Source organism: Patella vulgata, chromosome 4, assembly GCF_932274485.2.
Source record: "Patella vulgata chromosome 4, xgPatVulg1.2, whole genome shotgun sequence".
Taxonomy (NCBI): Eukaryota; Metazoa; Mollusca; class Gastropoda; family Patellidae; genus Patella; species Patella vulgata.
In genome coordinates, this window is record NC_065882.2 from 49197074 (window position 1) to 49224337 (window position 27264).

The following is a 27264-nucleotide window of genomic DNA, read 5'->3' on the forward strand; positions in this document are numbered from 1 at the left end:
CCCCCATTTCTGTAGAACTAGTCATGCGGGTGAATAATTGTGTCGGGCGTCATACAAGTTCTTACTAATCGTCATAGGGTGACCCGTCGCTCTACAGAAAGTTGGTCTCGACACGGCTAATGTGCACGAACATGATACTAACAGTAGTTTCATTTTGCTTTTACAAGTTTCTTAAAACAATTGTTGAGCTGGCTAAAGTGCGTGTTTCTAAATTCAATTTCTTGTTCCAGCTTTATGTTTCGTAAAAAGGAAGTCTTGATTATCCCGACCTGTCAATCAGACGTACACTGGTTAAGTGAGACTAATTTCAAAACAAGGGCACGTAACCTATCATTAACTCAAAAGTGTCTGGATGTTATGGACGACACTTGGAACCAGTTTCAGTCTATTATTTATAGATGATTAAATGGTCATAGCTTATTAAGTACAACATGATCGTTTATTTAGTGACTTTGTGTGAAACTGATTTAAGGCTTGGTATATACATATATATTGTGGCGTAATTGTCGAGATATTTATTTATGGTGGGTCACCCTATAATCGAATAGACTTGTATTAAGTTGAGTAAGGGTATCATGAAAATGAAATGGAGTTTAACGTCCTACTGGGCTAATGAAGACGGGCATACGCCATACAGTGTGCTATGAGGAACAATTTTGCCCGGACAGCGGCACTATGGCCTCTTACATCGAATTCCAACTGCCAAGGGATCTTTTACGTGCACGTCAATGTATACACGGGTCCTCGGTTTTCGTCCCATCCGAACGACTAGACAGCTGTCCTTGCCGGGACCTCCGTTCTGCACCACTTACAAGAGGAAACCACGCCGGAAAATCCCGATGAACTTTCTCGGCCACCGTGGCTCCTACAGGGTAGCAAGATTCTGAATAAATAATATACTATTCAAAAAAAGTAGGGGATATTTGATTTTGGGGGCATAATACTAAAATATGCAAATGACTACGAAAAAAGTCACTATAGAACCTAACAGAAGAAACATTTCCAGTTACATGTGACGCCCAAACGCACCAATAGCTACCGCATGGAATGCAGGTGATGCTTGGGATCATCATGGGGGTCCAACCCAAGATTTGCACGACTCTGACTTTGAATGTTACAGTCATTGTGGCATTGAATTCCAGGGTGGAAACATCAGTTTAATTGTTTTAGTGACCAGAAAACAAATTTTGATATGCGTCGGCTTACCCAAAATGAAAGGTTACGTGCCCTTGGCATGCTACAGATCGGCACAACACAGGCGGTTGTGGCGCGGACGATGAATGTTTCTCAGTCTGTCATAAGCAGGCTATGGTCCAGATACCGTGATACACAATCTGTACAGGACAGACCACGCTCAGGTCGACCAAGGGCGACAACTCAAGCCCAGGATCGATTTATCCGTACCTTGGCCTTGAGAAATCGTGTCATCACAGCAAATCAGATCAGCGCTCGTCTTCAAACAGACACTGGTGTGAGAGTGAGTGGCCAGACGATTCGGAATCGACTGCATAGGGGTCACCTTCGCGCCCGACGTCCTCGCGTGATCCCTTGTTTGAGAGATCATCACATTCAGGCAAGACGTCGTTGGTGTAGGGATCGTCAACACTGGGATAATCGACGCTGGAGCAATGTGATGTTTTCAGATGAGTCAAGGTTCACTGTTGATTTTTTGGACAGACGTAGGAGGGTGTGGCGTCGTCGAAACGAGCGCTTCCAAGACGTTAACGTCATCAGACATGATCGATTTGGGGGTGGTTCTGTTATGGTGTGGGGAGGCATCACTGTTGCTGGAAGAACGGCTTTACATGTTGTTGCAGGGCGTGTTACAGGCCAGTACTACCGGGACAACATCTTGGCAGTCCATGTTGTGCCGTTCGCACGACGTCATGGCCGCCGTTTCATCTTCCAGGATGACAACGCAAGATGTCACAGGGCCAGGATCGTTACAGGTTACCTCCAACAACAGAATATCACCACATTACCTTGGCCAGCACTGAGTCCCGACCTCTCCCCCATCGAGCATGTCTGGGACATGCTTGGACACAGGTTACGTCAACGTCAACAACGTCCTGCCAATGTCCAAGAACTTGCTGCTGCGTTGCAACAGGAATGGGACAATCTGGACCAAAATGAACTTAGACGTCTCATTAGGAGTATGCCACGTCGGATCAATGCTTGTTTGGCAAACAGAGGAGGATTTACCCATTACTGACTTGGTTGTGATGCTGTGGTAACTTTGCTGTTTGACCCCGGGTATCATTTTACCCTTATAATGGTCAGTCTGTGCCTTACTTAGTCTAACGATCATTTGGAATAAATCGATGAATGTGAACTTCATTTCATTTTGTCATTTGTTTCTTCGTCAGTTTCATTAGGTGACTTTAATAACACTTAAAAATCAAATATCCCCTACTTTTTTTGAATAGTATATAAGGATTTTAATAGACGATTGTTGGGATGCAAAATATGGGCATATAACCATGTTGCAACTGCATTCAAGCGTTAATTAAAATTGATGACTGACACTATTCATTTGACGGTAATAGTAGTCGATGAACAATGATAAAATTGAACTACATTATATTTCCCTAAACCAAGGCTTTATTCCACATGTTTTCAATGTAATAAATGAAGTAAAGCGTTTAATAGGTGTCTTTTAAGTCTGTTTTGTCTTGTTCCTGTTTGTGCTGGTAGTTGAAGGCGATTGTCTCGAAGTACCTATTGATGTAATATACTATTCAAAAAAAGTAGGGGATATTTGATTTTGGGGGCATAATACTAAAATATGCAAATGACTACGAAAAAAGCCACTATAGAACCTAACAGAAGAAACATTTCCAGTTACATGTGACGCCCAAACGCACCAATAGCTACCGCATGGAATGCAGGTGATGCTTGGGATCATCATGGGGGTCCAACCCAAGATTTGCACGACTCTGACTTTGAATGTTACAGTCATTGTGGCATTGAATTCCAGGGTGGAAACATCAGTTTAATTGTTTTAGTGACCAGAAAACAAATTTTGATATGCGTCGGCTTACCCAAAATGAAAGGTTACGTGCCCTTGGCATGCTACAGTTCGGCACAACACAGGCGGTTGTGGCGCGGACGATGAATGTTTCTCAGTCTGTCATAAGCAGGCTATGGTCCAGATACCATGATACACAATCTGTACAGGACAGACCACGCTCAGGTCGACCAAGGGCGACAACTCAAGCCCAGGATCGATTTATCCGTACCTTGGCCTTGAGAAATCGTGTCATCACAGCAAATCAGATCAGCGCTCGTCTTCAAACAGACACTGGTGTGAGAGTGAGTGGCCAGACGATTCGGAATCGACTGCATAGGGGTCACCTTCGCGCCCGACGTCCTCGCGTGATCCCTTGTTTGAGAGATCATCACATTCAGGCAAGACGTCGTTGGTGTAGGGATCGTCAACACTGGGATAATCGACGCTGGAGCAATGTGATGTTTTCAGATGAGTCAAGGTTCACTGTTGATTTTTTGGACAGACGTAGGAGGGTGTGGCGTCGTCGAAACGAGCGCTTCCAAGACGTTAACGTCATCAGTCATGATCGATTTGGGGGTGGTTCAGTTATGGTGTGGGGAGGCATCACTGTTGCTGGAAGAACGGCTTTACATGTTGTTGCAGGGCGTGTTACAGGCCAGTACTACCGGGACAACATCTTGGCAGTCCATGTTGTGCCGTTCGCACGACGTCATGGCCGCCGTTTCATCTTCCAGGATGACAACGCAAGATGTCACAGGGCCAGGATCGTTACAGGTTACCTCCAACAACAGAACATCACCACATTACCTTGGCCAGCACTGAGTCCCGACCTTTCCCCCATCGAGCATGTCTGGGACATGCTTGGACAGAGGTTACGTCAACGTCAACAACGTCCTGCCAATGTCCAAGAACTTGCTGCTGCGTTGCAACAGGAATGGAACAATCTGGACCAAAATGACCTTAGACGTCTCATTAGGAGTATGCCACGTCGGATCAATGCTTGTTTGGCAAACAGAGGAGGATTTACCCGTTACTGACTTGGTTGTGATGCTGTGGTAACTTTGCTGTTTGACCCCGGGTATCATTTTACCCTTATAATGGTCAGTCTGTGCCTTACTTGGTCTAACGATCATTTGGAATAAATCGATGAATGTGAACTTCATTTCATTTTGTCATTTGTTTCTTCGTCAGTTTCATTAGGTGACTTTAATAACACTTAAAAATCAAATATCCCCTACTTTTTTTTGAATAGTATATATGGACCAGTAGGCGGTTCAGCTGAACTAGTTTGAAATAAAATGGGGTTTAACGTCCTACTGTTCTCCTCCGAACTGGGCTAATGAAAATTGGCATACGCCATACAATGTGCTATAAGGGAAATTTTGCCTGGACAGCGGCACTACGGCCTACTCTTATATCGAATTCCAACTGTCAAGGGATCTTTTACGTGCACGCCAATGTGTACACGTGACATCGGTTTTTTGTCCCATCCGAACGACTAGACAGCTGTCTTTGTCAGGCGCTCCGTTTTGCATCACTGACAAGGGGGAACCGCGCCGGAAAATCTGGATGAACTTTCTCGGGTGAAGATTCTGGTGTCTCTTTGTATAGCGCTGCTAGTGGCTTGTTATTAAGCTGTCGTCCAGATAACAGTCTTGGTAGTAAAATTGCTATAAAGATGTGCAAGGAAACCATAATGATCTGAAAATAAAATTAGAACACTTAATTCTAATGGAAGGATAACGTTGGCAATATTATTTCAATGTTCACGGTGCAAAATACATATGTTAGCAGTTCAAAATACGTAATTTAGTTTTACAATTTGCAATTTCCATTGCTCCACAATACCAAATGAAATGAAATGGGGTTTAACGTCCTACTGTTCTGCTCCTAACCTGGGCTAATGAAGGCGGGCATACGCCATACAGTGTGCTATGAGGGAAATTTTGCCCGGGCAGCGGCGCTACGGCCTACTCTTATATCGAATTCCAACTGCCAAGGGATCTTTTACGTGCACGCCAATATGTACACGGGATCTCGGTTTTTCGTCCCATCCGAACGACTAGACAGCTGTCCTTGTCAGGCCCTCCATCCTGCATCGCTGACAAGGGAAAAACCACGCCGGAAAATCTGAATGAACTTTCTCGGCCAATGCAGGGATCGAACACTCGACCCACAGGCTAGCGAGCTAGCGAGCCAGCGTCTTACCCACTTAGCCACGTGATCCCCGCTCCACAATACCATTGACAGTGTTTAAAATACAGAATACACTTTTCAATTATACAAAATACAGTATAATAGTTGTTTTGCACATTACACTCCTTCATAGAACTTAGCATAGTAGAACATATACCTTATGGGGGATCTACCACGAAGCTCATTTGTATACGGAAAAAATTCCGGACTAGAACGGAAATCAATAACTTACGCGATCAAAGGTCAGTAGAAGGGGGCAGTCCTCGTATTACAGACCATCGGAAAACGAACAATGAAATTATTGAAATGAAATGGGGTTTAACGTCCTACTGTTCTGCTCCGACTGGTCTAATGAAAGCGGCCATACGCCATGAAGTGTGCTATGAGGGAAAATTTGTCCCGACAGCGGCGGTATATATGACTGTACTCTTGTATCGAATTCCAACTGCCAAGAGAGCTTTTACGTGCACGCTAATGTGTACACGTTTTTTCTTCCCATCCGAACGATTAGACAGTTGTCCTTGCCAGACCCTCCGTCCTGCATAACTGACAACGGGAAAGAAAAACGATCAAAGTCGGATGGTACGAAACTATTACGGGGGATATTTAAAGTAAACATACATGTACCTGTCTTCATACGAATTCTAGATATTATGTTACTAATCACTAAAAATCATGTTCATTTCTCTTTTCAAATATTTAAATAATATGTACATATTCTCTATATATGTACATATTTTGATGATTCATGTAAATTTACATATTTTGAAAAAAAGAAATGAAATGGTGTTTAACGTCCCATCGGGCTAATGAAGACGTGCTATGAGGGAAATTTTGTCCTGGCAGCGAAACAATGGCCTACTCTTATATCGAATTCCAACTGCCAAGGAATCTTTTACGTGCACGACAATGTATACATGGGACCTCGGTTTTTCGTCGCATCCGAACGACTAGACAGCTGTCCTTGCCAGGCCCTCTTTCCTGCACAACAGGAATGCCAGCTTGATCTCTTGTAGATTGATATCGTAAATTATTAATTTCCGTCCGACTTTTTTTCGTATGCAAATGAGTTTCGTCGTAGATCCCACGGTATTCTATTATGCATTTGTCAATTATGCAAAGTGTAATGTTCAAGATAACTATTATACTGTATTTGTATAATTGAAAAGTCTATTTTGTATTTTAACACTGTGTCAATGGTATTGTGGAGAAATGGAAATTGCAAATTGTAAAACTAGATTACCTATTTTGAACTGCTAACATATGTATGTTGCACCGTGAACATTGAAATAATATTGGCAACGCTATCCTTCCATAAATTCTACGAGATACACAAACTTTGATAAGTGTAAGGGTGGAAATTTGGGGAGGCACCTTTCCTTTACGCCGAGTGTAGGGAGACACCCAAAAGCTAACGAAGTGAAGAAAAGGATAAAAAGGGCTGAGGTGGTCGGCGGGGTTGAGCAACAGAACACATAAGATTGTTCAGCAACGAGTACTTTGCAAAACTTTGATCTGTTTTATAGGGTTTACAAGAATTGGAGAAGTTTGTGACGATAATCTGTTTCCTCATGAACTTTGGGCGTATACTTAGCAACTATTGTCGAAATATATTTTGAACATGAAGAGCTCTCGTATATTGTGTAGCCTTACCCTACTGGAAAAGTTAATTTATGTACTACCTCTCCGTCAATTTTATTATAGCAATATCTTCCATATATATTTACGTACATCGTCATTAATATATACTGTACGTAATAAGTAGGCAAACACTTTTGGTAATCCTGGCTATTTGTAAAGTATACTTCTTACTTAACTTATACGAAGCTCACCCAATTTGGAAATGATTTAGCGACGATATTAATTCTGGTGTACAGCGTCCTTGACCTGACCATAACACCCATCTGAGTTTGAGGGACTATCTAAAGAGATTTATCTAGTTTCCGAATAGGTGCCGCCTGTGTCTTAGAAGAACAATTAAAAGAAGGAAAGTTCTAATGGAGCGTAAAGCTTTTGTGTTAAAAAAGTTTTTTTACCAACCGACCCAGACCTCCCAAATCCAATACCTCTTCAGGCCTTCGTGAATAAGGGCCCGGCAGTTCTTACACTAATTGACTTTAGGCGTTTGCCCAGACCGAGCGGCGGCCTAGCTAGCAAGAAAATATAAGGAACGTATTAGAAAATATAGACAACTATGTAGATAAAACTATAAATCATGAGGTACATTAATTTCTATTTACATATTAATGTACATACGGGTGCTGTGATTAGACAGTTTTGTTAAGGGGCGCGGTAATACAGGCGTTCAAGCGTGCGGTTTATATCATAAGGTCTGTCTTCATTGAGTAAGCCAGCCTTGCGAAATTTCACCTTGTCCTATGGTTTCATCTGAAAGTAAACCATGTGTTAGTTCCCAAATGATCTAGTTTGTGTCTAGGGGGCGTTAATCCCCATTTCTCTCTACAATTATTACTTAGTGGCTTAGTGTGGCGGTGGTCGCTTCGACTTATCTATATTATTATTTGTTCTATACGTTCCGTCTGTTTTATTATATAAATTAATTGGCATACCACTGACAAAACTCATTTTTTATGCGTTCGGCGCCCCTTGCAAAGTTTCCTATGGAACTAAATATGTTTGTCATTCTTCCGAAAATGCACGGCGGCACTTACGTCATACAATTTTAAAACAATACAAATTTAATACAAATATATAAATTTTATACGAATTTAATACGAAGTTAAAAGTAACACCAATTTAATACAAAGTAATACAAATTTTTAAAGTAATACCAGTCTATTACAAATTCAATTGTGATACACGATAAAAAGTAGCCAGTCATAACTTAGCTCAGATAAAAGTAACTTGCCTGAAATTTTCAATATATTCAATTTTTTCATTATCTCTTTTTGAACTATTAAAGTTCTTTCCCCAAACCTCGCATAGTACCTAATTTACTATTTTGTGTCCAGGTCGGTTGAAATAGTACTTCAAAGTGATGGACAAATGAATATGGGACAAGGTGTACCACTCCCCTAAATTCAAGTTACATGGAAACTGAGTTTGACGCGCACGTGCTTCACACGTTTATACACTGAATCATATAAATATCAGCTGTAGGGACAGATTTCAATTAATCTGAAGTTATTTGATTTAGATTGATCTCGGTTTGTTTGTCGAGAATAAAAGGTAAAAGTAAGATCCTATATAGAAATATTCGACTGACGTACAATTTAGCTTGGAAAACATCAGTGAACCGCCAGTGTTTTAATCGACTGAATTATCTCCGTGTTTCGAGATAAGAAATGGTGCTAAAATAGAGCGGGAGCCCAGGGGGTTAACTAGCTGAAAAGTGTACCAATTTTGTCTCAATGCATGTATATCTGGTATCATTAGATTGCAAGTCTGTCGGGTTTCTGGTAGTGGGTTTGGTATTCCACGCCCAATATGCCATGCCCCCCAACTAGGTTAGATTAGCTCAAAAGTGTACCACATGAAAATCTAACAGCAGTGTACCGTACATCTTCAGGTGTTACAAAAATACTCTAACAGACATTTCTAGTGATGGGTACCCTGACAGTAGATAGCTTTTTCCGACATTTTAAATTTACGTCTGTAACACATAAAGGTGGGGCCTCGTGTGCAATAGCCAATCAAAGTACGAATCTGATCAGAGTTGCGCAGTAATACGCCGTAATTATGAACGTCCGAATCAATTTTGATAAAAACAACGCCTGATTTACTTGTCAATATTTTGTTTCAGTAGATTGAACTGCGTATGTGTAATAAGTACTAATAGTATAAAATTAACTTATTTAAGATGGTACATGCATTAATAAAGAAATTTGAGTTTGCCACTTGGAACTAAAGGCATCCAATCGTGGCTAAAAACAAGCACATCAGTATATCTCGGCGTTTTTAGTTACGTTCTCGTAGCTAGGAGGTCGGGTGTTCGATCCCTGCATTGGCCGAGAAAGTTCATCCAGATTTTCCGGCGTGGTTTCCCCTTGTCAGTGATGCAGGACGGAGGGCCTGACAAGGGCAGCTGTCTAGTCGTTCGGATGGGACGAAAACCCGAGGTCCCGTGTACACATTGGCGTGCACGTAAAAGATCCCTTGACAGTTGGAATTCGATATAAGAGTAGGCCGTAGCGCTGCTGTCCGGGCAAAATTTCCCTCATAGCACACTGTATGTCGTATGCCCGTCTTCATTAGCCCAGTTTAGGAGCAGAACAGTAGGACGTTAAACTCCATTTCATTTGGTTCCACGACTGTGTAAAATGTTTCCTATATTTGTCACGAGACGGGGTACATTTAGGAACTAATATTTTCGATAGTAAAAATACAGAGCATGGCACATGGGTCGAGTATTGGGCGGAATTCGCAACATAATTCAAATTCTTAACCTAATAATAAACCTTAATGCTAATATGTTTATTTCACATGCATGTAACTTCTTACTTTCAAAGCATAAATTATATTATTTAAAATTGCCGAGTCATATGCCATATCGAAAAATATTCAATTTTGAGTTCGCATCAATGGCGACGTTCATACAACCTTTATTTTTGTCCTGAAATATACAATTGGAAAAATTGCGCATCCCACGAGTTTGTGCAATGCGTATGAATTAATTACTTTATATAGCCAATTTACTACGCAAGTAAGAAGTTGAATGCATTGAAGTAAGCACATCCGCATACTAGGTAGGTAAAAGTTAGAATCTTTTTATGTCGAATTCCTCTCCATAATTAGACGTTAAATTGTTTTTTTAGAGCGTCATGTTGTCGATGAAGATATTGGTTGTTATCGCAATGGCCTTGATAATATGTACTGCACATGCTCAACGTAGAGGTAAGTGTATGATGTGGTAAACTAGGCGGCTGGAGATTTTAACCTTTTCAAAATTATTGTTAGTGTTTAGTATTTTGTCTTATCTTCTGTTTAGTGTATACAATTTCTAATTCGGATGGAATCTAAGATTAGTTATTGAAATTTTTATATTTGGGGTTAACTATGAATAATATATACTATTCAAAAAAAGTAGGGGATATTTGATTTTGGGGGCATAATACTAAAATATGCAAGTGACTACGAAAAAAGTCACTATAGAACCTAACAGAAGAAACATTTCCAGTTACATGTGACGCCCAAACGCACCAATAGCTACCGCATGGAATGCAGGTGATGCTTGGGATCATCATGGGGGTCCAACCCAAGATTTGCACGACTCTGACTTTGAATGTTACAGTCATTGTGGCATTGAATTCCAGGGTGGAAACATCAGTTTAATTGTTTTAGTGACCAGAAAACAAATTTTGATATGCGTCGGCTTACCCAAAATGAAAGGTTACGTGCCCTTGGCATGCTACAGATCGGCACAACACAGGCGGTGTGGCGCGGACGATGAATGTTTCTCAGTCTGTCATAAGCAGGCTATGGTCCAGATACCGTGATACACAATCTGTACAGGACAGACCACGCTCAGGTCGACCAAGGGCGACAACTCAAGCCCAGGATCGATTTATCCGTACCTTGGCCTTGAGAAATCGTGTCATCACAGCAAATCAGATAAGCGCTCGTCTTCAAACAGACACTGGTGTGAGAGTGAGTGGCCAGACGATTCGAAATCGACTGCATAGGGGTCACCTTCGCGCCCGACGTCCTCGCGTGATCCCTTGTTTGAGAGATCATCACATGCAGGCAAGACGTCGTTGGTGTAGGGATCGTCAACACTGGGATAATCGACGCTGGAGCAATGTGATGTTTTCAGATGAGTCAAGGTTCACTGTTGATTTTTTGGACAGACGTAGGAGGGTGTGGCGTCGTCGAAACGAGCGCTTCCAAGATGTTAACGTCATCAGACATGATCGATTTGGGGGTGGTTCTGTTATGGTGTGGGGAGGCATCACTGTTGCTGGAAGAACGGCTTTACATGTTGTTGCAGGGCGTGTTACAGGCCAGTACTACCGGGACAACATCTTGGCAGTCCATGTTGTGCCGTTCGCACGACGTCATGGCCGCCGTTTCATCTTCCAGGATGACAACGCAAGATGTCACAGGGCCAGGATCGTTACAGGTTACCTCCAACAACAGAACATCACCACATTACCTTGGCCAGTCCCGACCTCTCCCCCATCGAGCATGTCTGGGACATGCTTGGACAGAGGTTACGTCAACGTCAACAACGTCCTGCCAATGTCCAAGAACTTGCTGCTGCGTTGCAACAGGAATGGGACAATCTGGACCAAAATGAACTTAGACGTCTCATTAGGAGTATGCCACGTCGGATCAATGCTTGTTTGGCAAACAGAGGAGGATTTACCCGTTACTGACTTGGTTGTGATGCTGTGGTAACTTTGCTGTTTGACCCCGGGTATCATTTTACCCTTATAATGGTCAGTCTGTGCCTTACTTAGTCTAACGATCATTTGGAATAAATCGATGAATGTGAACTTCATTTCATTTTGTCATTTGTTTCTTCGTCAGTTTCATTAGGTGACTTTAATAACACTTAAAAATCAATTATCCCCTACTTTTTTTTGAATAGTATATAATCATGTTGGCTTCTCTTTGCGGGATGGGAATCCACTGTGGCTAGGTGGGTAAAACGCTGGCGCGCTAGCTTGGAGGTCGCGTGTTCGATCCCTGCATTGACGGATAAAGTTCATCGGATTTTCCGACGTGGTTTCCCCTTGGTGGTGCGGGACGGAGGGCCGGACGAACAGGTGTTTAATCGTTCGGATGTGACGAAAAACCGAGGTCCGTGCATACATCCGCGTGCACGTGAACGGTCCCTTGGATAAGAGTAAGCCACAGTGCCGCCCGTCTTCATTAGCCCAGTATATGAGCAGATAATGAATTGTCCGCATAAAGGGAGATTAAATAGCAACTGGACCTATTTTAATGCTTTTGGATTTTACAGGTGGAAGGCGGCCCAGGATTGCAGGACGATTTGTAAAGGTTATAGGTTTAGTTTGTAAACTGAAGGCGAGAGTAGAGGAGTTTTCAGATGACTCTATTGGACCGTTTTTTGAATCTTTAGATGACGCTTGCGATGAATTTGAGACGATCCGAAAAACGCTAGGTGAGTGTAGTTTCCATTTTTTACAGACGCCGTTCTGTTAAATTTGGTATTAGAAATTAAATTTGACCCGGCTAGTACTATGCTACCTCGATAACGAGGAGGTTTCTCGTGATTTTCTTGTTTAGTGATGAATTTCCAGTCGAATTGTTAGTGATGCAAGGAACGGTGTCTAGTCGTTCGGATAGGATGAAGAGTCGGCCTGGTATTGAGGATACGTAAAATATCCTGTTGGAATTCGATCGAGCGCTTAGTTTCCACCCCACGTTGCCACTAATATCGTGGGTATTCTACCGTTTTTCAGACCATCACCTAGCTTGTCGGAGGCTTGAAACATTTGACAATTTCTTAAATATACTCTTCAAAAAAAAAAAAAAAAAAAAAAAAAAAAAGTGACCATTTCGTCGTCGGTATACCCTCGCTTTACCATCGCCTTGTTGCAACGGGAACCGCGACAAGTCGCTAAACCAAACTCTTCCCCAACGTTGCACGCATTTTGAATTCGGATTTGGCGGTGTCGGCGTATTTCAAAACGGCTCTAACGGGACGTCTGGCTCGTAATACGGTTTCGTGAAGGCGTCTATGGACTATCTGGTCCGAGATAATACGCCGTCCAGGAATTGCTACTACGCGGTTGTGAACAGTTTCCGCAAATAACGTAACTGGATGTGACCCCCGATCCAGGCCAGGTGGGGCCACTCTTGGCCTCGGCTGTCAAGGAATCTTCGCTGTCGGTACCTAAAACATTAAAAACAAGTAAGATTTATGGAAACGTCACGATCCCGTTCAAATATGGGCTGTGCGTTATTTTATTTTTTTTTTATATTCTCTTAAGAGTATATCTGCTTTGGTAAGCGACATCGTTGACATTTTTTTTTTTTTTAAAAATGCAACCATGTGAATATTTTCATTCGAGTAGCATGGGCTTGTACGAAAAGCAGAACGACTGTTTTGAAATCGATAGTAACTGTTTAGACTTAAATCTAAACTTAATCTAAACTTAACTAAGTTTAAGATTCCTGAATTTGAAAACTTTTGGTCCAGTGTTTTGTATATTAAACTTTTATAACCCTTTTTTTTATACTTTATTTCAGTATCGAAGCTAACTGAGAAACTTGTGTCGCCAATTACCGGTGTGCCAACTACCCCTGTGTCAACTACCCCTGCGCCGTTACCAACTACCAACTCTGTATTGCCTCCATCATCACCACCGGGTAAACGATCCAATATGATTAGGAAACGTTTATTGGAGTCGTTGCTCGCATTAATGCAGTGATAGTTTACTAAAATAAAATATTGAGTGGGTTAAAGTGGTGTCTGGTTGTTTATTACGGTAACGTAACAAATGCGCAAAAATATGGGGATCAATATCTATTAGCATTTGAATTTAGAGCAAGCTAAAAAGGCTACCGTCCTGAACTCTTTGTGCATAGTCGCTGTGCGTAAACATCGGACATTAAAATTATATTCCAACATTACATTTTTACAAGTGTAAAGTTCGGGATTTTTGACACTGCATTTCGTACCCTATAAAATTGACAATTAGCTCGGTTGTAAAACTGAGGCACAAAAACTCGGCTCTTATTTCGATTGGTAATGCTGGCGCTGCCTCACTGATCGGGAGATACGGGGTTTCATCCCCGTGTTGGTCTGCTCTATTTCAGTATAAAAATACGTTTCTGAGAACTTATATAGGCCCTTGCCTATTCAATCGAATCAGTTTGTATTAAACTGTTTTTGTATTATCCGATATTAGGTGGTGCTGGTCTTGTTTCCATCGGGTCGGGTCGGGTGGGGTGGCGAATAGTTAGAGCGTGCGTTTTTTCATAAGGTCTGTCATTAAGTCAAACTCCGTGGTTTCGATTCCCCGGTTGTACGTGACGAGGAGTAGGGTTTTTTTGCGCGTCCTCCAGGTTCCCTCCCTAGTTTGTATCAAGTGGACGTTAAACCCATCTTGCTGGCTTTTTCTCTCGCTCTCACTGTTTTCTTTCGTATGTTATCCATCCTCGGTATCCGCAGTGGTCCTGTTTTACTTCAGCACTGGGTCCATTCATGAGGGGGGAAACGATCAAATTATCCGCCTTTTGATAATTGTGCTATTACCAACAAATCCAAATATTTAAAGGGAAGTAACTCGCATTTTATTGTAATTGGGTTTAACGTCTACTCGACACAAACTAGGTCATTTGTGGACTGACACATGGTTCAATTTTATTTCAATAATTCGCTTGCGCGCAGGGGTCTTTAGCAGTGGGAGGACCGGGAGAGCACCCACGAGGTTGGACAGGCGACCCTACTCCTTGTCACGTACAACCGGGAAATCGAAACCACGCCAGTTACTCACAGACCTTACGATACAGCGCGCACGTGCTAAACATTCGGCTATCCCCCACCCGCAAACTAAATCGAGCGTACAATTTTGGTGAACCTAAGCAATGACGCCAAGACTGGTATGCTAACTGTTTTTGATTGGTTCGAAAGCAAATAATTAAATTCCCGTGACTGGACCCGGGGATTAGTGGAGTAGAACGGGACGATGCCGACGAGCAAACCGAATGTTAACACATTTTTAGTTTATAAGCTTATCCTTGTAAATACGGAACGGATTTGAATGATTTCTGGACCAATACCCCTTTCAGATTCAGCTTACACCATAGTGTATAGTTTGCATCATCTTCAATAGAAGGCATGATCTTTAACTCCGTGCATCTCAGCAAGGCCTTCGGGTAATAGCCTGTATATTTCGACACTCGTTTCGATTGGGTATTCACCCGGCTTGTGAGCCTATCCAGCTGCCTTCACAATAGAGATTTAATCTGAATTGAATTCAAAATAGCCTTATTCCAGACTTTGGCGTCACACTCAATTCGCTAAAAACCGAACTGAATCTGACTTGACGAATCCGTATATTTTTTCGGATTCAACCCGGAACAATTATTCCGAATCGGTTATTCGCAATCAAGATTTGAGTCTTGACACGCTTGATTCAGATCAACAGTTTTACCGGAAATGATAACTTTGCGGACATGTTCACTTCTACTTCCGTCTTATGAAACTGGTGCAGTGGCAAATAACAGAGGTGCAGTTTGGGCTACGGAGAGGCTTCTCCAACTTTGGAGAGATGACGATGTGAGGCACAGTTGCAGGCCCCCTATCGTAACCAGTCTGTACACAGACTGTACACGGGAAGACATCTTTAACTGTTTACCCCCCCCCCCCTTCCGAAATTCGAAACGGAAACAGGAATGGGTTTATCGATGTTGTAAATCAAATAGTTATGGATTTTTACACGTATTTTCAAACGTCGTTATTTGGCCATGGGTTGTCGTTAATTTTTCAAAAAACAATTCTCAATATTAAAAGATTTAAGCCGTCCCGCTTTCTTGCAAATATTAAAATTCTTGAGTCTCGAGTCGCTGGTAAATGATTTATGAAAGAAAATATTTTTCATATATCGATAATAAATTATTTTTAAAGTATCAAGATATTTAAAAGAATAGGAAATTAGTCATATTGCGTCGTGATTGAAATTGTTGCGGCCTGCTAACCGAGATTATAGAGGGATAACTCTTGGCGACAAAGTTGGTTTCGCTTGTGAAGTTTACGTGAAATGTAGGTTTTTAGCATCTATTAGGATTTGTTATTTTATGGGCTATAACTCTGGCAGTAATTATCGTAAATCGTTCAAAATCAATTGGCTTTTTCATCCATGACCTTAAACACTATTCATAAATATTATGGGCCCGTCGCCCCCCCCCCCCCCCCTAATTTTCGACAGTGACCTTTTTTACTACTGAAAGTGCCTTTTCTCAGACCCAAATATGTCCATTCCCAACCCGTTGCAGGGATCCCAAATGACTCAAACCATCGACTCAAACACACCAGTCTGGTCTAATTAATGCTTCCACTTCCAAACGAATTCTTGTGGTTTAGCTAACGGTGCCCTAATCCTATAGAGTGACTATAGACAGACATCAATGATAGCATCTTGTGGAATCGACGGCGTATACACTCATGCCCATCACCTACGCGCATGAGTGCAACTTGCTGTAGCATTGTTTCATGTGTGCACAGTACAAGTTACAAGGCTTAAATAGTGAAGTGGTTAGGGAATAGATTCGTCTTTTTTCCCCATCATAATGCCTCGCTCGCCTTGAAAATTTTCGAGTCGCATGTTCAACTGGCTTTTTTGCTCGATTTTAAGGCTCTTTTTCAACGATTTCCGAACGTTTACTTAGACGAAAATATCAGCCAAATAGCTCTTGGAATGGCTACAGATGCAAGGAAATGACGAATAATTTTCTTGGTGCCCCCCCCCCCCCCCAAAAAAAAAAAACAACAACAACCCTCTCAGCGGCGTGCTCCGTCTCCGCGGTCAGTGCCCTCATTTTGCGGCGCCCCCCCCCCCCTTTCAAAATTCCTAGATCCGCCCCTGTGGGCCTTAACATGATATAGCCTCTAGAGCGTCGGACGAGGGCGACGACAATATACGACCACATATAAAAGTCCAATTACAAAGATAGGTATGTTCAGATCAAGGTCTAGATCTTGGGGGCGGGGCAGGCAAGCTTTAGTCATATCGAGTCTAGTCTCTAGCATGTATCGTCTATAACTGGATAAAAATGACAACACAATGTATTGCTTTAAATTATGTGTGTTTAGTGCTGAAAGGATTTGAATTATGAAGTGGGGGCCATGATGGTTCAGTGAGTAAGAAATTGGCTCCTTAGTCTGGTGGTCGAGGTGTCGCTCCCGGTGTTGAACGAAAACGTTCATCTTGATTTTCCGGCATGGTTTCCCCATGTCAGTGTTGCAGGGCGGAAGGCTTGACAAGGGCAACTGTCTAGTCATTTGAATGGGACTAAAAATAGAGTTCTCGTGCATATATTGACGTGGCCGTAAAAGATCCCTTGATCTGTCCTCGGAAAGTGGACTATGTCCATCTTTATAAGGCCAGTCGGAGCAAAACAGTAGGAAGTTCAACACCATTCCAATTATGAAATGTATGTTCGCTAGTACAGAGTCAAGAGTGAAGTACAAGTACATACGTGTTGATGTTAAGCAAACGCTACCAAAAGAGTAATCATTCTCAATCTCATTCCCATTTGATTTTGGTGCCAACGAAATCGTGCCCGGCGCTGCATGGCAACGTGCCGAAGATGTAAGACCCGGCGTGGCTGATGTAGCCTTGCTTGCCTCAAGAAAATAGGCATGAGCAACATAAGATCACCAGTACGAATGTCTGGTGCATCCATCTTGGATATGAATGACCTTCACTGCGCATCCGAATAAGCTGTAATGTGACGCACCGCTTTTAATCCTGGAAAAACCAATCCGAATGCCGGAGGCTGGTCTCCGGAATTCACATTGAATGCGCATGCAGATGAACGCAGCTTCAGATTCATCGATCATCCTGAATACCGGGCCTCGCCCTTTCCAGCTAAAATGTCTACTTGTGATAATCGAGTTGCAAGGTTGAAAGTTCGTTTAATGTCAAGGTTTCCGCTGAGGACGCTATAGTTGATTTGATTGTCTTAATGTCACAATTACTGATTGGACGCTACTGTTCCCACGTCAGCAGTAAAGAGAAAGGACGTAGCTATAAGTTTGGGAATTGCAAAGTAATCTAGCAACGTCCAGGGGCCGGTTGCTCAAAACTAAGTTATTTTTACGATCCATTAAACTCTAACGGATCGTTATCTTGCTAACGTGTCGTTTGTTAACGGTCCGTTAAATTTCTGTTGCTGGAAAGTCAATTTCATTATCCGTTAGCTAACGGACTGATGAAAGTTAATCCAACAGAAGACTGTTTATTGGCTGAATTTTAGAAGTTAGTATTAACAAGAAACTGGGGACAGTGTGCAGTTTCTTCACAAAAATTGATTAAAGACAAAAAGATAACCGTAGAATTTACTACAGAAAAAACTATAAAAACAACTATAGAATAGTTTATTTTTTCCTTTTTCCGTGGCTCCCTAATTCTGTTTACCATGGAGTATTTTTCTTTAAAATATACTCTTCAAAAAAAGAAACCCATAGTGATATTTCGTCATCGGTATACCCTCACTTTACAATCACCTCGCTGCAACAGGAACCGCGAGTCGTCGCTGAACCAAACTGTTCTCCAGCGTTACTGTGGCCATAACCTGGGTGTCTGAACCCATTGGAGTCAGAATTGACGGTGTCGGCCTATTTCAAAACAACAGCTCTAACGGGACGTCTGGCTCGTAATACGTTTTCACGTAGGCGTCTATGGACTGTCTGGTCTGAGATCCTATGCCGTCCAGGAATTGCTGCTGCAGTAGATAGGTCACTCTTGTTTGACCTGAGCTTGGGCGGTCACGTGTTGATCTTCGCTGTCGGTACCTATCCCACAGGTACAGGTACCTACATCTGTCTGGTATTCACCTGCTTGTAAGCAACCGATCGATAGCGTTGTTGCGTTGGTTTTCGTTTAGATGTGGCATCACTTGGCTCGTTGAGTGTTTACATGTGCAACTGATTTTGAAAGCGAGAACCCCGGGATTTTAAAGGCCTTGGATTTGGGTTTCATGCGAAAAGCTCGCGATGTTGTCTTGGTGCAATCAAGCGAAAACAAATTTCAGCAAAAAGTCTGACCAGTCACAATTAGAGACCCTACATTTAAAACCAATAATGAATTTCTTTTATCCTTACATAGTGACAAGTAAGATTTCCGTTCAAATAAAAAATGATGAAAAATGGGCTGCCAATATTTCGTTATCGATCTATTTTTCTCAATGACCCCAGTTTATTTTAGATCTTATCGCCCTCTTTTGGAACACTCGTTTAGTCTGCAATCTACACTTATTAGAGATTAATCTATCACAATAGAATTGGTTGCGAAGAATTCCGATTGCTGATAATGAAGCATCGAGAATTTAAACATTCAACGCGCGCGCTGTATCATACGGTCTGTCATTGAGTCAACTGGCGGGGTTTCGATTTCCCGGTTGAATGTGACAAGGAGTAGGATAGCCTGTCCAACCTCGTGGGTTTTCTCCGGGTCCTCCGGTTTCCTCCCACAGCTAACGACCCCTACGCGCAAGCGAATTATGGAAATAAAATTGAACCATATGTTAGTCCCGAAATGACCTGGTTTGTGTCGAGTGGACGTTAAACCCCATTTCTCTCTCTCTCTCTTTAAACATTCAAACAGTGAGTTTTGCTAAAAACGTTGCGATTGCCTTGGACCACCACCAACTGGGGCCGGAAGGTGGCGTTGATAGCGGCCCAAGCCATGATGTCACCTCCCACGAAACGATCCTTTTCCAGCACGCAGTTACGAGCAAAACGTTCATGTCGACCTCGGTAGACACGGTGACTTCCATCAGAAAAACTGAGGTTGAATCGGGATTCATCCGAAAAGATGACATTTCACCATGGTGTGTTGTGCAGATACCCCAGATTTGCGGCCCATCGCTGTCTGGCAAGTCGATGACAATGCAAAAGAATTTGACCTTGGTAAGGTCGACTTCAGCGTAACCCAAGAACAGCCAGGCGCCTTCGGACTGTTTGAGGGCTGATCTGACGTTGCCGTGTTCCAACAGGTCCCCTGGCAGTAGCAGTAGCTGACTGGAACCTGTTGCGAAGATGCTGTAGTCCGATGTGGCGATCTTGAGCAGCGGTTGTTACAGGTGGCGCTCCAGATCGGGGTCGATCGGCAACTCTTCCAGTGGCGTGGAAGCGTTGTCTGAGGCGAGCAATGGTCGATGAGTGGACATTAAAGTGTCTAGCGACGGCTATCTGTGAAACCCCATGATCCAGCATGCCAATAGCTCTGTTCATGTTTTCTTGTGTAAGGCATGGCATTTTTTCGAAGTGATGAATGTTGAAATTTTGACCTGTATTTAAAGGGCCAGAATGCAGGGAATGTACGTGCAAAACGTGTGACATGGGACTGCTTAAAATCGTGAAAAGGACAGGTGTTGCGTTTGCACGAACAAAGTTCATTACCAAGAACTGATATTGGGTTCAAACCCAGAACTCCACAACAAGAGACCCATCACAAGTTTCACCTATGTGACATAAGATAGGAAAGCCCAAGAAAACGTTTACTAGAAATATTTCACGAATTGGGCATTGCGTTTTTAATGGCTTTGGGTATCTATATACATGGGAATTCCTATATATGGTTGATCGTAGAGTTTTTGTAGCGAAACCTCTAGGACAATATGTCGAGCTGTATGTTTCACAGACCAGTGGAGGCACGTGTTCCTTTAATTTTCTTTTTTCTACTTTCAGAAACAGAATTAAATAAACACGATCGATTTCACCTCCTTGCCACCATTATTTCGCACACATGTATCCACAATTTACGGACTATTCCTAATGCTTTTGTTTCTGAGGCCTCCCAGGCGAGGAAAGGTCAAATGAAAACGCCTTATAGATGTCTTGTAATATCTTGCATGGTGTATGTTGGATATCTTGCATGGTGTATGTTGGAATAAATTGATGATGGAAATGTTTTAAGTATTGATTTCTAATATGTTGATCCTTGTTGATGGATAATCCACGTCCTAACCCAAAGACACTTAAAAGATGTATCATGTAAGATTAAATAAGAGTGGGCAATCCTGGCTATAATAGTAGACAAATAGGCAAAGAAAAAGAACATGTTGAAAATTTCAGAGAAACAGTATAATCTCGGTTGTCATTGCTACCGTCGTTACGACAATAAACAAAGTCTCGGTTGTACACCAAACCTCAGCATGTCAATTCCTGCAGCTTCCAGAAGTATTAAGTATTAAGGAACAATAATGTGATAAATCTGAATGCAAGAGGATCAACACAACTGTGTAATACTATAGGGTTTATTTTAGTTATAAGAAAGGTGTTCTATTTAATATAGTATTACATACCCATAGCCTCCTCGGCGTAGAGGCTAGGGTGAACACATCATCCTAGCCCGACCCTTATGTAGAACACTCAAGAAGTATGTGGCTCTTGTAACGTTTAAGCCGTCAGAGTTAGAAAGGATATTAAACTCAGACCGTGGATATTTTAATAACTCGAAAAGTACTATCATAGATGTTGTAGTTTCCTGTATTTACCCTTTGTAGTTTGCTGTATTCGATATATAAACGTAGTAACAACATAAACAGTGTTTCAGACTTAATTGATCATTGGAAATAGTTTTCACAACGTGAAGTCGAAGAAAGTCATAGACAAAAGTGTCAAATCTATAATGTCACAGCTAATTCCTTTTTAGTGCCGTGACGAAAGATAGTCACCTCTACCTCGTAGTGTCACAACTGAAAGACTGTGGGTGGGAAAAATCATATCTCATGTCCTCCCGTACAACTGACTAGCGCTCTCGCTATCTTAATGAAGAATGAATTGAATACATCATACTACGTCATCATCGGAAATGTCACGTGAGGATATACACCTATCATAGCTGATGACACTCACTACAATTCAATACAAACACGCGCTAAACTACTTATCCACAATCAAGCATGTAAACAATTTACACACAAATAAAACGTTTAGCTAGTCTGCCATTCATTTTCTCTTAATTAATCATTTGCGTCGATCTAAGATAATATTGCTACAAATAACATTCACCAATAACTTTCTCTACTGAAAATGGCTAATTCTGCTGCACAAATAATTTCATGCCACCAAGGCTTTCCTATTTCTATCAGAACTTTCAAAAGTTGAATACCGCCAAGGTATAACCCGAAGCCACCAAGGCTATTGGCTACCTAAGCCAAAATCAATATGCCACCAAGGCTATTGGCTACCTAAGCCAAAATCAATAAGCCACCAAGGCTATTGGCTACCTAAGCCAAAATCAATATACTACCAAGGTATTTTCAAGTAAATATAAAATCTATTACCGTTTAATGAAACAAGAACAAGTCTGTCCACCTCGCTGTTTTAATAAAGAATGAATTGAATACATCATACTACGTAATCATCGGAAATGTCACGTGAGGATCTCTATTTTTTTTATTAAATCATTAACCAGCAATCGTGTTCTACTCCACTATACCCTAGGTTCATCCATGGGGGAGACACGTATTCAAATTATCTGCACTTGATGATTGTGCTATATTTATCGATCAATACGCTTGATAGCATAACGACTTGCCACTGCCTGTTTTGATTGACATAAAAACATCTTTCCCGTCAAAAATGTTTTAGGACATCGTTTTGTGGGCATGTCACTCCTTTTATATTGGATTTCTTGGAAACTTTCTCAATCGAGCGAACAAGCCGCCATATTGTTGTGAACGTAAACAATGAGGATGCGACTGGTTTGATTGGTTCGTAGAATCAAGCTACTATCAAGGGCAAATAATTTGAATACGTGAATACCCCATGGATAAAACTAGGGTAAAGTGGGGTGGAACGGCACTGTGGATACCGAGGATGAGTGCACCCCCTTCATTATCACGGTTGAAGCTTATTCGATAATAGCAACACCCGAGAAGTAAAATTGATGGCTTGAAAATATATTCCCAGTCGGCCCAGAATAATAGGACGTTAAACCCCATTTTATTTGAAAATATATTAAAGAATGGTGTCTGTTCATCACCCGTGTCTTCTGTGTAAGGCAATGTAAAGTCATCCATTTTATACATGGATGATTGTAAATGTCGTTTAGAGATACATTTTAATCAACTACTCTGAATTTTAACACGTGATCAGGACGGGAACCCATAGGTTTTCACTACAGATGGGAATGTTGAAAGTCACGATTATATGGCACAGACACAGGGTATAAAATGTGATTTTTTTTTTTAAAAAGTAGTTTCAGTGCAACTATTACACTAAAAGACATGCCAAGGTAAGGTTGGCACCTGAATGTTGAGGATCACCTTAAAGTATTAGACAAAATCCCCTCTAGTCAAACGCAATTCAAAACAAACAAAAATAAATGAACAAGAATAATTCTAGTGAGGCCTTTTTAATGATTAATATGTACAAAATGATTTTATAGTTCAACATATTTTACAAATGGGCAAAATGGAGAATTTATGCGATCTTTTTCAACCAGACTTCGTTGTGTCTGTTAGTTTTAACTGAAGGACTATCGTAGGTGGCTGTCATAAAGTAAGTATTGTCGTATGATTGAGGATTGTTGATATTGTTCACCAATGTTTGTAACTCTGTCATAAATATCTGACCATTTGCATATCCACTGAAAGACCTGCAAAAAACGTTAAAAATTAGGGGATATTCAAAAATTACATACGTTAAAGAAAGACTTCTGGATAAATTGATCTTGAGTAATACATTTACTGACTAATATTGGAGTTATCTTGAACAAAGATTTTTTATATCTCATCAAACATGATTGTCAAATCTCAATACAAGCCAGCCATCAATAATTTTAAATGTGAACCAAATAGGACGTCTTGTTGATTGGAATCCCTGGGTTATATACACAATTTTACATATTTATCTCATCAAACATGGATGCCAAATCTCCATACAAGCCAACCATTAATAATTTTAAACGTAAACCAAATAGGACGTCATGTTGTTTGGAATCCCAAGCTGATTCGACTACAAAAATTTTTCGCGGGTTAAGCGGAAGTTATTTTCATATCTATCCCAAGTTTCTGTCTTGCAATTATTTGAGGCCAAGATCAGTATGGACCAAACATGTATGAGTGAAGACTGTATGAATTCGTAAAAGTAAAATCTGTGAAACTACTGGATTTGTTTAGTCCACCATATAACATTAAAGATACATTATGGGAGATTAGATAAAGAGCTGACAGTTCTCACTATAATAGTTAAAAACTAGATAATGGAAAGGGAATTTGCTGTCAATTTCGGTCAAATTGATTCACTCTGAACCGAGATTTTAGCAATTGAATTTTCGGCCTAACCTCGATCATCATTACTAAAATCGGTACGATAAAAGAAAACATAGTCTCTATTATCCATTTCATGATTAAATTATGAATAGAAGTCAAACAGCAAATCGAAACCTAATCCAATAAACATCGCAGGCTAGCGATGACATCAAGAGTTGATTGTGGTCTGGATAGGTTAATTAATGTCTAATTAATAGTTTATATAACATTTAAAACTTAAAAAAGACCTGCAATAGGCAGATTTAGCTCTTGCATAACGTATGTTTAATGTATACAGATTTGTTGATATCTTACCTGATATAGTAAGTAGCTGGTGGGATAGTCATTAAACTAACAGTTGGATCAATTGGTCTAGGGATATTAAGAGAATTACCAGCAGGAATCATAAAATGCATTGTGTATTTAGTTCCAACTTGACCCGCACTCTCAATTCTTGTTAAAACTGGTACCGTCATTTGCATTACTTGCCCTAAATTAAACAGAGTTTAAATTGAAAGGTCAGCAATCGTAGTAGCATGGACCAAAATCAGATTTATCCGTTGCTAATAGAAACCATAAACATTTCGAGTTCAATATACTGCCGTTATTTGATTCATAGAAGATTAAGCTAATTTTTAAATTTTGATATAACTTCAAGAAATTCCAAGACTTTTCTGTTAGCAAACCATTATATTGTGGTTCATCTTTATTACAGCTATCGATATAAATATCTTCGATTTAAAGTCTTTGAATGTAATTTTAGGGTACACCTTCAAACTACGATATCGTGAATGTGGAATCTCTAGAAGAAATATCAGCCCAAAAAGGTTCGATTCCGTTCAGTATTTATAAAGATATTATGAACTGGAAATTTGTCAACGTTCAGCATCCCCCGCAGGCGATATATACGGGATATGCTCATAACAAGGTAGCGCTGAAATATTTTGATAGACCACTATTTAATCCGATTCAAACCAAGCTCGGTGATTATCTACAGTTGATATTTTTATTTTATTTTCCTAATTCAATTTTAAATAATAAATTTGAGGACATTATTGCATGGAATGGACTGTGCAGAATTTGATATTTTCCTCAAATTCAAATGATTCACAGAGACGCTAAATAAATTACTATTTTTATGGAGCAATATCTTACCCAAAGTATTGTTTCCCTGGATATAATTAAACAAACGACCAAATAGTTGTCCAAGAATATTAGATTTCCATTGTCCAACAAAAGATGTAGTTGCCCATGTTAATGGTCCATAATGTCTGACATCATAATTCTGAAAGTAATTCGACAATTAGATTATTCATTAATTTATCAATTTGTTACCGGGTAGTCTTCATAGATGCTATACCTTCATTGCGAAAGAAAAGCATCCCCAAGAAGAAAATATGTACACACGCTTGAAAACTGAATGCTAGCAAACAATGGGAGGAAATGTTATCAGGACGTGACACCGCCATTTTTCTGGGACGACGCCTGGTGAAGGATATCTCTACTAGAACAAATGGTGGTGACACGTTGCGTTTTAGGAGTTTACATAGCTAGTGATATTTTGTTTTATTGTAGTAGCATAACAAAAGAGTGTCTCCTTACTTGAGTTGATGATATGGTTGTAAACATGGGACATTCCGCACCTTTACAAAAAGCTGGCGCCTGAGCAGACACATATCCTCCCGATACACACAAAACGGCAATCAGTAAATACATCATGGTTATTGGTAGAATTCTGAAATGTTAGAGGAAATATTCATCAAGTTACTGGTATAGCCCGAATCTATAGGAGAAGAACAAATTTGGAAATGACTACCATTTTGGTAGTGTTTCTACTACTGTTTCATAATGCTTGTACGCATACTCAAATTAAAATCAGGAGGCTATATCCAAATTTGTATGTCATAGTCACAAAATATCAGAAGAAATAGGCGCTAAATTCACCAGAAACATTCGAAACAGTGTTTAGTATTTCACATGGATAAAATATAGTTTTTGATAAAAAGAGAACCTGAAGGATGGTTAATTTAAAGAATGGCTTACCTTCTTGAACAAGATTCAGTAATACTACGATAACTATTCACAACTGTCTTCCACTCTTATATATCCAAAGAATGTCGTAGGCGGCGTTTATGTTTTGGTTGTTTTTTTTGATAAATGGCGGGTGACATATTGCCTACTTGACAGCCAGTGGTTTTTCAGTCGGTCTTGACGTCCACGGAGTCAGAGAAAATCTGCTGTCACTCATATGCATTTCATGACAACGACAGGTAAAACTCATTACCTATCCCTATTGGTCAATCGTAAATTACCTGACACGTTAAAGGGGTACTTAACTACAATTAATCAAAAATGAAGATTAATCGCTACATGGCTTTGATCCAAAGCAAGATAGATGACGTTATTTTGTCCAGTTTTACCGCATCAATTTTCATGTTTTATTATGGAGCACCTCACATTACGTCATCGTCATGTTGTGAAGGATTTTGTCAAGTCAGCCATTACATAACTCACAGCATAACGGAAGTCGCCATTACGATTTAAGACAACCGGTGTATGTATTCGGTTATTTAGTTTCCTGCCTTTTTGATTTATAAATTGATTTAGCTTGCGAGGTAACTATCTGTATATGCTTTTAAGCTTTTAAGTCTACAGATACAGTCACGTGAAACTGAAAGCTTTTAAAACAAAGAATGAAACTACAATACGTTAACAAATGACGTTAATCTCTTGAAATGAAATCAATTGACCTTGCTCAAAGAAGTCTTGATGGTCAGTATTGTGAAAAGTCTCCTTTCCAAAACACAATAAGCACCATTTAGACCTTCTCTTTTTTTCAAACGCTTTCTTTTTGTTCAATCATTTTACCATTAAGGGATTTTTTTTTAATAATCTGAAATGATATAATATAGCGATTTGGAAAAATTCATTCGAGTTCTGAGTAAAGCAATGAATGGCGTTATCTTTCTAATTTTTTGCACAAATCCGGCTGAAGAAGACGGGCATATTACGCCATGCAGTGTGAACTAAGAAAAATTTTGCCAGCACAGCTGTGTGTACGCCTATTCTTCACTGTTCAACCCGAACAGCACCCCTACACACCCGTCATTTCCCACACCTGATTAAAAACTTCCATTAAA

At 40.6% G+C, this 27264-nt stretch overlaps 1 protein-coding gene and 1 long non-coding RNA gene across 2 annotated transcripts; one reads left to right on the top strand and one right to left on the bottom strand.

The window, feature by feature from the left end:
- Nucleotides 1–8302: 8302 nt before the first annotated feature.
- Nucleotides 8303–13600, top strand: LOC126817433 (uncharacterized). Its single transcript, XR_007679011.2, has 4 exons — nucleotides 8303–8395; nucleotides 9982–10060; nucleotides 12132–12293; nucleotides 13385–13600. It is a non-coding gene; the product is annotated as an uncharacterized LOC126817433 (long non-coding RNA).
- Nucleotides 13601–23294: 9694 nt separating this feature from the next.
- On the bottom strand, nucleotides 23295–25843 carry LOC130012393 (uncharacterized). Its single transcript, XM_056100224.1, has 2 exons — nucleotides 25727–25843; nucleotides 23295–23426 (listed from the first exon to the last, which is right to left on the bottom strand). The coding sequence occupies exons 1-2, from the start codon at nucleotides 25841–25843 to the stop codon at nucleotides 23295–23297; spliced, it is 249 nt and encodes an 82-aa protein (XP_055956199.1).
- Nucleotides 25844–27264: the final 1421 nt, after the last annotated feature.

Bases quoted from the DNA above. Each gene is read 5' to 3' on its own strand.
- LOC130012393 (XM_056100224.1), bottom strand. From the start codon at position 25,843: ATGATGTATTTACTGATTGCCGTTTTGTGTGTATCGGGAGGATATGTG. The intron at 23,427-25,726 runs GTAAGGAGACAC...TTTATGACAGAG, and splicing joins CAACCATATCATCAACTCAA to TTACAAACATTGGTGAACAA.